Source organism: Thunnus maccoyii, chromosome 1, assembly GCF_910596095.1.
Source record: "Thunnus maccoyii chromosome 1, fThuMac1.1, whole genome shotgun sequence".
Classification (NCBI taxonomy): Eukaryota; Metazoa; Chordata; class Actinopteri; order Scombriformes; family Scombridae; genus Thunnus; species Thunnus maccoyii.
The window spans coordinates 29,694,529-29,710,228 of record NC_056533.1 but is presented as its reverse complement, the minus strand read 5'-3'; the positions used below and the strand labels follow the sequence as shown (position 1 = coordinate 29,710,228).

At 38.9% G+C, this 15,700-nt stretch overlaps 1 protein-coding gene across 2 annotated transcripts; it reads left to right on the top strand.

The window, feature by feature from the left end:
- The first annotated feature begins 1,016 nt into the window (after positions 1-1,016).
- LOC121895604 (EGF-like repeat and discoidin I-like domain-containing protein 3) lies at positions 1,017-15,367 on the top strand. Of its 2 annotated transcripts, none has more exons than XM_042408942.1 (10): positions 1,017-1,462; positions 5,411-5,536; positions 5,638-5,769; positions 10,888-11,001; positions 11,442-11,623; positions 11,727-11,882; positions 12,030-12,174; positions 12,933-13,117; positions 13,244-13,399; positions 14,331-15,367. In XM_042408942.1, the coding sequence occupies exons 1-10, from the start codon at positions 1,387-1,389 to the stop codon at positions 14,472-14,474; spliced, it is 1,416 nt and encodes a 471-aa protein (XP_042264876.1). In that variant the 5' UTR covers positions 1,017-1,386; the 3' UTR covers positions 14,475-15,367. The 2 variants fall into 2 exon arrangements, with proteins under 2 accessions (XP_042264876.1, XP_042264867.1); XM_042408933.1 differs by having other exon boundaries at positions 12,915-13,117.
- Positions 15,368-15,700: the final 333 nt, after the last annotated feature.

The following is a 15,700-nucleotide window of genomic DNA, read 5'->3' as shown; positions in this document are numbered from 1 at the left end:
AAAATAGAAAATGTGATGTTTTTCATATCCATATATGCTATATGACTTTAAACTAGATATATTTATACCCTTCATAAAACCTTTATTAACGAAAAATGCAAAATGAAAGGAAAACTCTTCTAAATGGAAACAAGATGCATCATACTTCCGCAGCTCCATCATAATATAACCACTGGTGGAGAAGTTACGGCCTTTAATATCAGAAATTTTGCAAATTATATAAAGTTAATTAATGGTAGCCTAATGTTTGGTATTAGTAATACACGTATAATCACCCTTGGCCAAGGAAATAGTGGCCTCACAGTTGGAGCTGGACACAGCACTACACTGTGGTTGCACTGTTCCTAAATAGCTGGCAAGAGTGAAATGCACACTTTCTCACGGGGATTAATTCAAAGCACCAAATTCTGTTATCCCTCAAAATGTCACGTTTCCTTCCCCAAATCTACTCTTACACATTAAATATGTTAATTATTGTCTTGATGTGTGATGTGTAGCATTGTAAGGCCATTCTAAGCTACAGGTATTTTCATTTTCACATGCAATGATCAGTGCGCGAAATAACTCATTTGTAGTCCCTGGAGCTAATTAAAAACACGCTTCTAGGGGTAGTGATGCCTTCAAATGCTCCTAACGAAACATTAAGTGAGACCAATCGTTTATTGTGCATTCAAATTGAGAATAACAACAACATTTACTATGTTTCTTAGAATGCAGGCAGTTTTTCTTCTTATTTTAGATCACCAAGCAGTGCCAGGGCTTATTTTTATTCACCGGTTTTGTGACTGATGTTGACATTTTAACTTGCCCAAGTTAATTTGTTACTAAAATATAAGACTGTATGTTCACAAAAAGAAATGAGAGAACAATCATTGTAGGAGGAAGATGTCAAACTGTTTAAATCTGATTGATCTTTCAATAAAAAACAGAATTGTCAAAAAAACATATATAAGTAAAGAAAAATGAAAATAAAAGTAAAGCAAAGTAATATATATATATAATTGAAAACAACTTGTAGCTAAATTGCATTTGCAGCTGTTGTTTCAAATTAGAAGAATGACCAAAATGCATGATACCTCTTAAATTTAAGAAAGAGCAAAAATAAACTTTGCACAAACAATGTCAAACAACAAGCCCTTAAATTATATATCCCTGTGTGTGGTGGCGACCTGTCCCCGAGCTCTCCGCCCCCTCTATCACGTCACATGTTGTTAACTCGGGTATTATCGGAAAATCCCAGCTCACTCATTCATCACTTCGTCGGTGCTTCGTGCTCCACTTGTGATTCTGATATTTCCGACGGCACAGTAAAGGCAGCACCGATTGGAGGCTCAACGGTACCGCGTCGCTCCCGACAAACTTACGGAACAAAGTGTGTAAACAAATATGAAACGTCCCGGAAATGTAATAACAGTGTATTTAACAACAGTCACTCTTCTGCTTTGCCTATCTTCAGTCAGAGGTGAGTCTTTTTTTTTTTTTTTAAACCAGAGACACGTATCAGAGTGTATTAATTACATCCATATAGCTTATAGGAGTCCTGTGATCAAACTAGTATGTTCATGTTGTTGTCTGGTTTGTATCGCCTCTACTTCTAACACCACAACTCATTCATTTTGCACCATGCCATCCACAAGGGGACTCTGGAACAGAACTATGCCAGCTAGTCTTATTTTCCATGCTATTTTCCTCCCTTTTCCCATTACGATGGAGCAACCTAACCAGTTCATAGGCCTGCTGATTTTACTGACTCGTGAATATCCTGTTAAGGAATGAAAAGTGGGGGCTATAATGAATGACCAAAGGGGAGATGTGCAACAGGTTGATCACACAAATTAAAATATAGATAATGTTATAAGTTATTATCTTTGACAGTGTTAACATGTCATCCACAAAGTCATTATTTATGAACTTTGGGGGGTTTTCCCCCCTAAAATCAGTAAATATGTATATATTGTTCACCCTATATTCCAAGTTTATTATTCTCATGGTAAAATGAGTGATTAGATGTGACACTCTGTTATTACATATGAGTCTCTGTTATTTTGTGCACAGCAGTTATATTGTAAGAGGCGGGGCTGTAAAAGAGATGTCACCTGCAGCAGTCAGCAGTTGTTATGTGTTATTTGTGTGTACATTGTACTGTATTCGTGTCCCAGCTTTCACCTTTGTGGTCACGCTAAGAGCTGGTGCAGATGGAGAAGAAAATAACGCCATATGTGCCTCAGTCTGGAGTCAACTTGAACCAGCTGTCCCCTCAACTAACTTTAGTTCGACTTTAAAAAAAGCGCTGCCAACCTGGAGCCTTTGACACCACCTTAAGTGCTCTGTGTAAAACCTGGAGACAATAAGTGTTTTGACTGTCTGAGCTGTATGTGGCTGCTGTTCTTCTGCTACCATGATGTTTTGTGTACATGTAAACAAATATGAAACGTCCTGGAAATGTAATAACAGTGTATTTAACAACAGTGACTCCTCTGCTTTGTCTGTCTTCAGTCAGAGGTTAGTCATTTTTTTAAATCAGAGACACATATCAGAGCATATTAATCACATTCATATAGCTTATAGGAGTGCTGTGATCAAACTAGTCTGTTCATGTTGTTGTCTAGATTGTATAACTTCTACTTCTAACACCAAAACTCATTCATTTTTCACCATGCCATCCACAAGGAGACTTTGGCACAGAACTATGCCAGCTAGTCTTATTTTCCATGCCGTTTTCCTCCCTTTTCCCATGACGATGGAGCAACCAAACCAGGTCACAGGCCTGCTACTTTACGAATACGAAACCTTTATTGTCCACAATGTGGAAATTTGCCTTCAGTTTCACTATAAGCCATGTCATAAAAACATAAAAACAATCACACGACAAAACGTCATCTCAGCATACACATTCATAATCCTACCGGATCCTAGTTTCATTTGTTACCTTGGGACAAAGCAATCAGTAATCTATAACATCTCCCTGAGGGTAGAAGTTCAAATTCACTGTACAGTGGGTGAGAAGGGTCATCAATACTTCTGTCAGCTTTACTTCTCAAGAGTTCATCATACATATTACTCAGCTGCTTTTGTGGCTTCGCTAAGATTTTGGAGGCCATGTTACTGACTGTTAAAGATCCTGTTTTGTGTGTGTTAAGGTCTCTTAGTGATGGGAAAAGTGGGGGCTATAATGAATGACCAAAGGGTAGATGTGCAACAGGTTGGTCACACAAAATCAAATATAGATATTTTTATAAGTTATTATCTTCAATAGTGTTCAATATGTCATCCAAAGTTATTTTTAAACTTTGGGGGTTTTCCCCCCTAAAAGTAGTCAATATGTAATTTGCTCACCCTATATTCCAAGTTTCCAGTTTATTATTCTCATTGTAGAGTGAGTAATTACATGTGAGACTCTGTTATTTTGTACACAGTGGTTATATTGTAAGAGGCAGGTCTGTAAAAGAAACGTCACTTGCAGCGGTCAACAGTTCTTGTGTGTTTTTTTCTTGCATGCACCGGCTGAATTGAAGAATAGTCTCTGAAATGTAATGAGATGATGCTGTAAACAACAGATGTGTTCATGTGTTATTTGTGCGTACATTGCACTGTATTTGTGTACCAGCTTTCACCTTTGTGATCACGCTAAGAGCTGGTGCAGATGGAGAAGAAAATAACGCCATATGTGCTCTAGTCTGGAGTCAACTTGAACCAGCTGTCCCCTCACCTAACTTTAGTTCGACTTGAATAACATGCTAGGAGCCTTAACTGCTCTGTGTCTGAGCTGTATGTTTTCTTACGCTGCCATGATGTTTTGTGTACATTGAGGATCTATTGCCCACCTGTCAGTCAGGTGTGCTGCGTGTCCTCAGCTAATCGTGAGCCGCTGCACTGTCATGTTGTGTAACTGCTCATTCCTGAAAGAGCTGAATGCTTCTGCGGCTAATCCTACAATCTCTTAATCCCGCACATAAACACATTCTGCTGTCAGTCTTGGCCGCATAAAAATGTGTTCGTTTAAGATTTGTTTTCCCATTTACTATCCAAGACACTGGAAACACAAAATGTTCCCACGAAGTCAGCATCAATTTAACCAGAGGAGGCTGAATAATTTTAACTTATTACTACTTTTATCTCCAGTGATGCATCTTTGAAAGTTTTGTTTTCACATCAATTAACCCACATTAAAATCTATCAAAACTGATGTCATTTAATCTGTGAATTGCTCCACGTGGTCAATTTATGCGTCTTTCAAAACATCTGTGCTCAGATTTTTTCACACGCTAAACAGGTTTGTCACTTCGGTAGTAAAGCCAGTCTGTCCAGTTCAAAGAGGTTTGACAACAGCTGTCAGACCAGTTCTAGTGTAAAAGAGAGTGAATGTGATGTCCAATAAGGAAAACAATGATCATGTTCAAATACTCAATATAGCATTTCTATGCTACATAATTGTGGCGATAAGTCTACTGTATTCACAAATGATGCAAAGGAAAATTACTAAAAAGTCCAGAAATTTCACCTGAGGCTGCTGAGAGCTTGAATAATGACTCTGATTTTAATCAGCTGAGTAAAGAATAACACAATGATTACGAGTTAATGATTAAGGTTAAAGGTTTTGCAGTTTTGATAGCTCAAGTGTGACTCATATATGTGTGTTTTGCCACTCCTGCTGAAGGTCTCTGCCATCATATTCCTGATCCAGCCAGGATCTATGACTCAGCAGCTGAAGCTGCAGAACTTCTGTTATAAAAATCACTCAGACCAGACACACCGGCGACAGAGGAAACACAGCTGAACTAGGGATATACTGATGCTTCGTTTTTCCCTCCCAATACTGACTCTGATACCTTAACTGTTTAGTACAGTTGTTAAGAGAAGAAAAGATCCAACAATGCCACAAATCTCTCCCAAACTCAGCATGTATTTTACTATTATCCATGAAAAATCCACCTTTAGATGCTTTTATGCTGTTACATATAAATCCCCATGCAATATGACGTGCATTCAAGGGATTATTTTGGGATGAATTGTTGTCTTTTTACTTTTTGTTTCACCAAAACCTGTGTTATTTTCTTCTACCAAAGGGATCAATGTCCCACATTTCCTATAATTACTTTTGGCAAGCTCCAGGGAGTGAGAGGAAGTTTGTTCAGTTCAACTGGGATTTAAAATTAAATCCAGAAGTTTCCAAAATTTTCAAGATGAAGCAAATGACTCAAAACAACATGTGTGTTTTGTAGCTACTGGCTGTGGAGAACTTTGTGTGTCTGGTATCCATGGTAATAAGTAAAATACGCCACCATTGTACAACAAATGAGAGGTGCGCTGGCAGTAGCTGTGTTACAGTGTTGTAGGGTGGATTTTTAAGAGTTGTATAAGTTATTTTTTTGCCTTTTACTCACTGTTTTTCTCTCTCTCATTTCTTCAGGTGACTACTGTGAGGTGAATCTTTGCCATAATGGAGGAACGTGTGTGACGGGGGTAGGCGAGGATCCCTTCATCTGTATCTGTGCGGATGGATTCGGTGGAGACAACTGCAACCTGACAGAGACAGGTAGAGCAAAGAGGAAAACATTTGGAGAAAAATCAGGGCTAATTACATACTTAACTAAAAAACTTAACTCTTTTTACCCTTTTCCATCTTTCTTCTCTCAGGACCTTGCAGTCCTAACCCCTGTAAGAACGATGGGTCGTGCGAGGTCATCGCTCCGACCAGACGAGGAGACGTTTTCAACGAGTACATCTGCAAGTGTCAGCCCGGCTTTGAGGGAGTGCACTGCCAGATCAGTAAGTAAGATCTCTTACTGTGAGCTGAGGCTGGGAATCCATACAACGTTTTTTTAGACAATGTATTAATTGTTTATTGCTTTAGATATGCACACATAGGAACAAAAAGTAAAGCTGTATAAACAAAAGTACACATTGTGGAATTTTACAACAAATGATAAGGTCCATACATATCACAAAACCAATAAATTGTCCTCAAACCTTTGTGGAAGACTTGATAGCATCTGCCTAACTCACTGTTTAACACTAGTCTTTTTCCTGTCAGTCTTTTGGCTTGCATAAAAGATCCATTATTTTTCTTTCCGCTTCAACATAACTGTGTTTCTTCTGGATTCAACCCTAATATTAAATCTTTGGATCTACTGGAATGTTTTCAGAAGTGCGTTGCCAAATACACTGTAACAGCATCCCCTTTACCTCAGTTTATTAGTGTATAAATCTGGAATGTTACTGTAATATTGATTTGATTTTATGGGAGGGACATATATTCGTACAATCAATCAATCAATCAGTCAATCAACATTTATTTATGTAGCACAATTCTTATAGTGGAAGTAATTCAAAGTGCTTCACATAAAAACATAAAAATCAAGATAAATTAAAACAGAATAAAAACAATTCAGAACTCATGAATAATAAAACAAAAACAAGCTTAAAACTTGATTATCAAATTATAAAATCAACAATTAAAAACAAAAAAAAAACAACAGTGCAAGAAAAGTTATCAAATGAGAAGCAAGTAAAGAAGGAGAAAGGTGGAGGAAGGCACCATCGCAAACACAGTCACGTTCAAAACACAAGCCCTTAACACTTTCCAGAAGATTTATTTTCCATAAATACAACAGCCAAATTTGTCAGAACAAGTCAGTAGAATGTGTAACACAAATAGCAACTTGACCCACTTTCAGATGATTTCTCTTTAACCCTTCCACACTGTTCGGGTCAAATTTGACCCATTTTGACATTTGAAAGCAGTAAAAACACCCTAAACAACATTCTTTAAGCCTGAATTTTTAGGACTTTTCCTAAAGTGTCCCAGGATATACAAAAATTGAAGTATTTCATAATAATTTATTTTTGTGCAGCTATTATAAATATTTGTACATAGAGGGTGTTCCGGGTCAAATTTGACCTGTATTTATTCAATTGGATTTTCAAGTCACTAGGGGCAGTCAAATCGAGGTAAAGAGTGGTTATGGGGAATCTTGAAACAGTGAAACTATAGATTTGCATGTGTGTGTCTTTCTGTCATTGGGACAGTGAGGACAGGGCTCAATGGGGATGTTGACACTGTCACAAGAACTGCCTGTGTTCCCAACATACTGCTATATTTGCCAGGGTTCCCATCCAGGTGGGCATCTGCACCTGCAAACAAGCCTTTATATAAAGTAACAAATCAAACCCATCAATTCCCACACAACCAACATAGTGGTTGCCCAACATAGTTCTCCCTATAGTGGAGGGCAGCTTTCATATGACTATAAAAAGCACCTGAGCCCCTGATTTCACTGATTTGGTGGATCTGTTATTCTAAGAAGACAAAGGAGACAGTGAGTTGAAAGTATTAAAGAGGAGGACAACATGGAGAAAAGGCCCTTGTGACTTCTCTTATGCAAAGGCGACACCACCTTCCCCACACGCCAGCCACAGCAGCAGCACAGTAGTCCGAATCTTGCTCTGATCAGTCTGCAGTCCCATAGTTTATTATCACAAGGGGACAAGAGTGAAGGAAATACAACTTCTACACAACAAAAAAGGATTATAAACGTAATGTTTTTTACTTTGTTTTATGACTAACACACTCAATGCAGAGTTGATTGTGTACAATTGACAGAAAAGTAGAGCATGTGGTTTACAGGCAGTGTCGATTGATGGTTTTAATGGTTATAATGAAACCTACCATTCAAGTGTTGTGGCATCCTTCACTTCACAATAATATTCATAGAAATAACTATGGCTGTTTTGTTCTCCTGTTTTAGATAACATGAAATCATAATATAGTGTGATTGTGAACATATTTTCTCTATAAACTAATAGTATCAAACCTAAAGAAAACACTCTCTCTGCTCTCTGAAACATTAATAAAGGATAAATCACCTGTTTATTAATTACTGATAAGAGATCTATGGATGCAAAATACATTTGTGGCTCAAAATATGGTACAGTGACTAATTATAAAGGGATACTTGAGCAGGGTCAAAAATGACCGCTCCATACTATGAAGGGTCAGGATATGAACAGTATGTAAGGGTTAAATGTGAAAGACTGAAGGTTTTTCCATCTTGTGGTAGCATCAGCAGTAGAGGGGATGTGTAGTCAGCTCAGCAGCTTATGAAAGGGCCTTATTCAGTAGGTTGTGTGGTCACTCTGTTTGGCTAATTAGTAAAAAACCACTCCAAGTCTCTTAGCATGCAGACGCCTTCCACACAGGTTCAACACTGTTTGTCTTTCTCACAGACTTAATCTTGACCCAGTGAGCTGAAAGGTTTGATATTAGTGAATTCCATCATATCCTCTTAATATAATGACTAAGTTTGCTCGTACAGTAATTATTTAGAGGTTGTTAGTGGAAGAATGAATGAAATACCAGGATTATTTCACAAGGGTGGTGAATGTCATCGTCATAATCCTATAGAGTAAATGTAGTATTTCTGAGTCATAATCTACACCCATAATTTGGAATTTAAATAGCTATAAGCACTGTGTGTGTGACTGCTCAAAGCAGCTAATTAAAAAAAGGTGAATTATAGTTTGAAAATAACTCAGCCAGTGTAACTATTCCTATTCCTAAAGGGGCGCTTGTTATGAATGAACCCTCCCAAAGCCCACAGCCTGACCACCAATTGTAGTGTTTGTGCAGTCTGGTAGTCTACTCCCAAACATTTTCTAATTTTGATTCAGTCAGACGTCGTAGTCTGGACTGGTGAAGAGGTGCAGGAATGGGTATAAACCCATACAGCAAATTCAGACATACAGACTTAACTTCAGAGCTAAAATTAATGACATGTTAGTAGTTAAATAATATTTCTGAGCTGAACAACTTGTGTTAAATTTGCAATGCACTTTCAAATTCTGGATACCATATTTCCTTTTACTTACGCTTGATCTGCATGAACGTCAACTCAACTGTGTTGCCAAAGCATGTGAAAATTAGGTTAACAAAATAAAATGCTCAGCTCAGCCTGCACGGCGCTGACCGGATTTTAAAGAGCAAATCAGAAAGGCTGTTTCATGGCCCTTCTCTCGGTAGGATCACTTGTTTCTCAGTGTTATTAGCTGTGTTTGTGCAAGCGCTGTCACCACCATACAGGCATTTCTTTCTAAGTTGTGACCAATCCTCTTAGTGTTCACGGGAACAAGAATTAAACAGACCCATGTGGCATTGCGTCAACTTGTCATCTGCTTTAGATGTGAAGTAGGGTCTCTTTAGGGTGAGTGAGACAGGTAGAATAAAGCAATAATTCAGTATTGTTTCATGATGCTTAAATGATATAATGGCACAGATACATTATTATGGTGTATTATATATAGATATATAATATATATAATATACAGATATGGGACAGACACGGGGATAAACTGACTACTGGGATGGATGACCCATCCTACCCAGTATCCCAGTTCACTGGCTCAGAGTTCTATAGATAGAGCAGGCACACTGGACTGGACAGATTGAGTTTGAAGCGCTTATGTGTCCTAACGTTACCCCCTGCAGAGCCGAAAAAGTCCAGAGCAGTCACACTGATTTAGAAGGTGGTGTAACATCTGATTCCATCTGACCTGATCTGGCCGCAGCAAGCAGTCGAGGACAGTCTCAATGCATAGAGTTAAGAAACTCTTTATAAACATACATTAAGATCCAGTCAAAACTACAAATTCCCTGCAAGAACTACTGTTTTTGACCAAATTATAATAAACACATACTGTATAAAGCTAGGTTTTCCAGACGTGCAGTCACCACGTGTGCAGTCTGTGATTAAATGGTGAGAGAGAAATTCAAAGGCTGTGTCCAAATCACTCTTATTCACTCATTCACTGCCCCCTATTTAATAGACGCTCAGTAGTTCACTCTATAGTGAGCAATAAATTGAGATTTCAAGCACGTATGAATCATCATCATTTTCTGTCTTCACTGACAGGTGTAGACTCGCACCACTGTTACTTTTGCATCTATAAAATGCAACACATTGCATTGAGGATTGATAGGAGAAAGTAGTGTTCATGCCATGGACGCCACCTTTTTTTGTCCCACTGTGCGAACTTTTTAGGGCACATAAATTTATTCAGACACACATTAAACACTGGGCAGTAAATATTGTGCACTATATAGTAAATAGAGAGTGATGAACATGTCAGTAGAGTAATGGGCATCTGTTATGCTTTGTGGTTGTCATATTGTTTGGTGTAAGGTCTGAATAGTGTTTATAATTGCACTTACCCTCCATTTGTGAAAATATTATGGTCCAGAGATTAATGAAAAGAGCTCATTTTACTGCTGTGTACTCATCTCACTGCTGTAGACAGTTTACAGTGTAAGTGTGCCACCTTCTGGAGATCAAAGAGCATTACATGATCAGTGCTCAGAAGGAATACAGGAAGCGACCAGATGTTTACTGTGAAGAAGTCTGTCTATCTGTGAAATGGGATCTTTTTTAGAGGAAGAGAGAGCAGGAAAACCTCAGATATGACATCTATTCGCTGAGAACACCATCAGTGCAGCTGAAATAGAAAATGTTTGCTCTTTACTGACATCAGAGCTCTTTGTCCTCCTGCATGAGACAATAATCAAGCGTAATCTTTCACCTTTAACCTGCTGTGCCCTCTGAACTGGTTGCCAAGTGTGTCCCGTCTCCTCAATGTTGCCCTCAGGGGCATTTCTGTCATCATCTGAGACTTAAGAGAAACTTCATGTCACCATCTGTATGTCGGAGGACAGTGAGACTATTGTGTTCCTCCACCTGCTTCAAAACCCCTCTGTTCTCTCTCTGAATCCCTTGCGGGCAGGTGTGCGCCACATCTTAAACTTTTTTGATTGTTGCGTGTCACAGAATATTTCTCAAACTCTGGACTAAAGTAAATTTTAAGGCGTTGAAAATAATATGATGTCCTTATTTTCAGACGTGAATGACTGTGCCAACCAGCCTTGTAAGAATGGAGGGATGTGCAGAGATCTTGATGGAGACTACACCTGCCAGTGCCCCTCACCGTATGTTGGGAAGCAGTGCCAGCTACGTACGTTCACTAACTTTGATATAATTGCAGTCACTTTTTTTCTTTAAATGTATTCATTGTTCAAATGATTGCACCTCTGGCCAATTTTGACACACACATTTCCTCAAATATGTATAACTTTCCTCAAAAACCTTTTTCAAAAAGTACAGCATCAAAGAATGTGTTTCTAGAATTGGCCAATTCAAGACTATGTGTACTGATTTCATCTTAAGTCAAGAGAATGATACAATATTTGATATGACAGATTATTTTAATTGGAAAATGCAAAATAAACAAATCAAAGCAAGATTACCATTTTGGACTAACTATTTAGTGTATAGCTTCAGTTTCCATGATTTGTAGGGAAATAGGAAGAGGTAGATGTAGAATTAGGGACAATCAGGGAGAAAATGTAATGACATGCTTCCATCCTTGGTAATATTTTAATGTCTGTGTCCTAGGTTGTATTTCTCTGCTGGGAATGGAGGGAGGAGCAATCGTCGAGTCCCAGATTTCTGCTTCTTCTGTGCACTACGGCGTTCTGGGTCTTCAGCGTTGGGGCCCGGAGCTGGCTCGGCTCAACAACCAAGGCATCGTCAACGCCTGGACGTCAGCCACTCACGACAGGAACCCCTGGATTGAGGTGAGAGAAGCCAGACTGAACACTAAAAACCGTGAGGTCACACACGCTGACCAATGAGAGCTGTGAAGCTGATTAACACTCGACCTCTTGTTGTTGAAACCAGATCAACATGCAGAAGAAGATGCGTCTGACAGGAATCATCACTCAGGGTGCCAGTCGCATGGGCACAGCGGAATACATCAAGGCCTTCAAGGTGGCGAGCAGCTTTGATGGGAACACTTACACCACGTACAAAGTGGAAGGTCAACGGAGAGACAAGGTTAGACCTTATCTCGTACTAAATATTGGTTACATACCATGTTTTTAATTGTACCAGCAGCTTTTACGCAATCTTACAAAGTAGATTCTACAAAAGTTTCTTCTTCCTCCACTGACCTGCCTCATACTCTTTGCCTGTGTGCTGCAGGTGTTTGTGGGTAACGCAGATAACGACAGCACAAAGACGAATCTTTTCGACCCTCCTATTGTGGCCCAGTACATCCGTATCATCCCTGTGGTTTGCCGCCGGGCCTGTACGCTGCGCATGGAGCTGGTGGGCTGTGGACTCAATGGTAAACACTCAGAAAACACCCAGTTTAAAAGCACAATGCAAGTTCAGAAACTTGTCAGATTGTAATAGTAGATACAGACACACATGTGATATTGATGGAAAAGGATGGATGACATAAGGTTTAAGTCAAGTCATGGCCTTAGTGAACTTTCCATTTTGAACCCCAGTTCAAACAAATATGTCTAAATCCCCAAAGGAGGGTGAAGTGAGGGAAGACTCTTTTGTTTAACTTTCCCTTTGTCTCTTGTTTTATTGTGTTGACGTCTTCTTGTTGCGGTCACACTGACAAGTAAAATGACAAAGGGTGTTTTTCAACTGTGTAACATCTAGCCGTGGTTAGACCACATAGAAAATGTATCATATAACCAGTATTCTGTGGGTAGCCATGCTGTGTAGCAATAAAAGCTAGACAGAAACACATCTTACTTGTTTATTCTTCTGTCTTTTGTCTTTGTTGAACATAACAGAGAAACATGTATACACACTACATATGTAGCTCTATGCACATCACCGCATGCATTCTTCGACTGTCTTTACGCTTTTTTCTTTTCCTTCCACTTGGGCATTTGGTGGGTTAACTCTTTCTCAATGTTCCTGATTTTCTTTGAATGGTGGATGAAGTTGATTCCTCTTTTCTTTGGGTGTATTCACTGGTGTTTTCTTCTCTCTCTTCCTGTCGCTTTGTTTTTCCGTCCCTCCGTCTTTCCGTCTTCTTTTTTTTTTTTTTTCTTTTATTCACAGTTTATTCAAACACGGCAGGTTGCTCAGAGCCTCTGGGAATGAAGTCTCGCCTCATCTCAGATGGGCAACTTTCATCCTCCAGCTCTTACCGCACATGGGGCATTGATACCTTCACATGGCACCCTCAGTTTGCCCGATTGGATAAGCAGGGAAAGACCAACGCCTGGTCTCCTGCCCACAACAACCGATCAGAGTGGATCCAGGTGAGAGAGTCCTTAGTCGTAAACTGTTATAATTGGTCAGTGTTTGCATGAGGAAGTTCAGCAGCACCTTCACACTGTTCATGTGGCTTTTGAGTGTAACTGTTTTCTTCTTGTTTTCCTCACTAGGTCGATCTAGAGAAGACAAAGCGCCTCACAGGCATCATCACTCAGGGGGCCAAGGACTTCGGGGTAGTACAGTTTGTGTCAGTGTTTAAAGTTGCTTACAGTAACGATGGAGAGTCTTGGAGTACGGTGAAGGATGAGGACACCAGCAATGATAAGGTCAGACATATGTTGATCCCTAAAATTTATTTTCTAAAAAAGTTATACATGGTTATCAGCCTGTCAGCACTTTTGTTTATTTCTTTCCCTTTATGATAAGATAGATTTTTCCCTTCGTGGAGCAGTGGAAGACTTGTTGCTCAGCATTGACCCTTCTCTCTGAGAGAACCAGGAAATATTTTTCTCCTTTTCCTTTTTTAGAGAATTTGAGCTGTTCTTATTACGGTAGCTGGACCCAGATGATCCAATAAAACTATAAAACAACCTTTGATGTTTTTATTGCGCACAGAGCTGACAGGCTAATGACATAACCATGCTGCCCGGGGCTTTGTCTGAGTGCTTTTAACGTTTTGGTGGGGCTTATAGGATCTGGGTTGTAAATAGAGCTGCACCAATTAGTCAATTAATTGATCAGAAAAAAATATTATTTTGTTATTTTAATAGTCAGTTCATGGTTTTAGCCATTTTTCAGGGAAAATGTGGCAAATATTTGACGGTTATGGGTTCTCAAATGTGAGAATTTGCTGCTTTCCTAGTTTTTCATTCTAATAAAGAGAATATTTTTTAATTTTGGAAACTTGATTGGTCAGAACAAGACATTTAATGACGTCTCCTTGTGCTCTGGGATATTTTGATAGGCATTTATGACAATCAGTTATTGAGACATTTGGTGGATGTATTCACCCAGAGAATCATGAAAATGTGCAGGTCTAACATAGTTGGACCCAATAGGAATTAAAACCTTACTTCAATATGTTAGTTTCAAACTCATTAACCATGCAGAACCAGCAGCCTCCCTCCTTATCACCTGTTCCTTCTTATAATAGAATTTTCCTCCTAGATAAACTGCACAGAATTGAAGATAACATACATAATATGCAGCAATTATTGCCCATAAGTCATTTTCATTCTTTTTTTATTTTAAATGCAGCTTTTCCAAGGCAACATTGATAACAACACTCATAAGAAGAATGTATTTGAGCCGCCGTTCTATGCCCGATACGTCCGAGTCGTCCCCTGGGAGTGGCACGAGCGCATCACTCTACGCATGGAGCTGCTGGGCTGCGATGACTAAAAAAACTTATCAGTCACCATCTATCAGTGCCCCATCCTCATCCAGCGTCCCCATCTCCTCAGACGACAGTGGACAACGCATCCCTGACAGAATCGTCTGTTTGTTTCTCTGGATGGATTAAGATCCTGTTGGCTGAATAGCTGGGACTGTTACACTTATAGCACTTTCTAAATAGTGATTTTTTTATGTTCATGTTAATGAAATTGTTTGACATTGCTCACAGAGAATCTTCTACTGAGTATTCATGCTTTTGAATTTTAAATTTGTATAGATTTACTCTTAGTCCATATTTTTTGCTCCTTCTAAAAATTCATGTTGATTTTGACTTGATAATAGTGCTTTTCGCCTCTTCATTATACTCCAAACTAAAGGCAAAATTGCCAATTTTAACCCTTTTTCTGTCCTGGCTCTGAAATTACAAACAACCCTGCAATTTTTTAGTAGTTTTAATGGTCTACAGAGGACAGATAACAAGAATCATGTATCTCACTAAACTCATTATCCAACTTGTCCGGCACAAACTAGAATAATAAAGCAGGGCCTGTGCAATATGTGTTTTAAGATGTGAGGAAAAAATACCCAATGTAGAAAAATAAAATTTGAACTCCAGTACACTGCTCTGTTACTCAAACTGGAATGACAAACTGTAGTTTTTACTGCATGATGTTTTAATGTTTCTCATGTGACATCAGTGTTTTGTTTTTTTTACATATTTTAACTTGATTTTCCATTTCATCCTGACACATAATTTCATTGTAATTTAATAGTTTTTACAACAAATGTGAAATACAGTACGTAGAAAGATGTGTAGAAAATAAACACGGTTTACATGTTTTGTTTTTTATTAATTGTTGGTCTTGAACTGAGATCATTAATTAAAAAGTTAAAAGAAATCTTCGCATTTGTTTCTTTTCAATCAAGAAACACAGGACATGCTTTGTCATGCACGAAGTATGAGATTTCATATGGCATGTCACCAGTTACATAATAGTTTTATTCCCACTGCTTGACAGAGTCTCATTTGGTCAGACAATGTCCATGTCAGAGTGGGTGTTGGTGGCCGTTTTCCTGCATGTACAGACTGGTTATTGAGGCCACATACAGGGGACTGGATCTGTGACTGGGGACCACAAAGGGAGCTACATGAAGGAGAGGAACATGCTTATCAAAAAGCGCTTTTAGGGGGGCGTTACTGCAACGTTCAGATGCGGTTATGATCCAAAAAT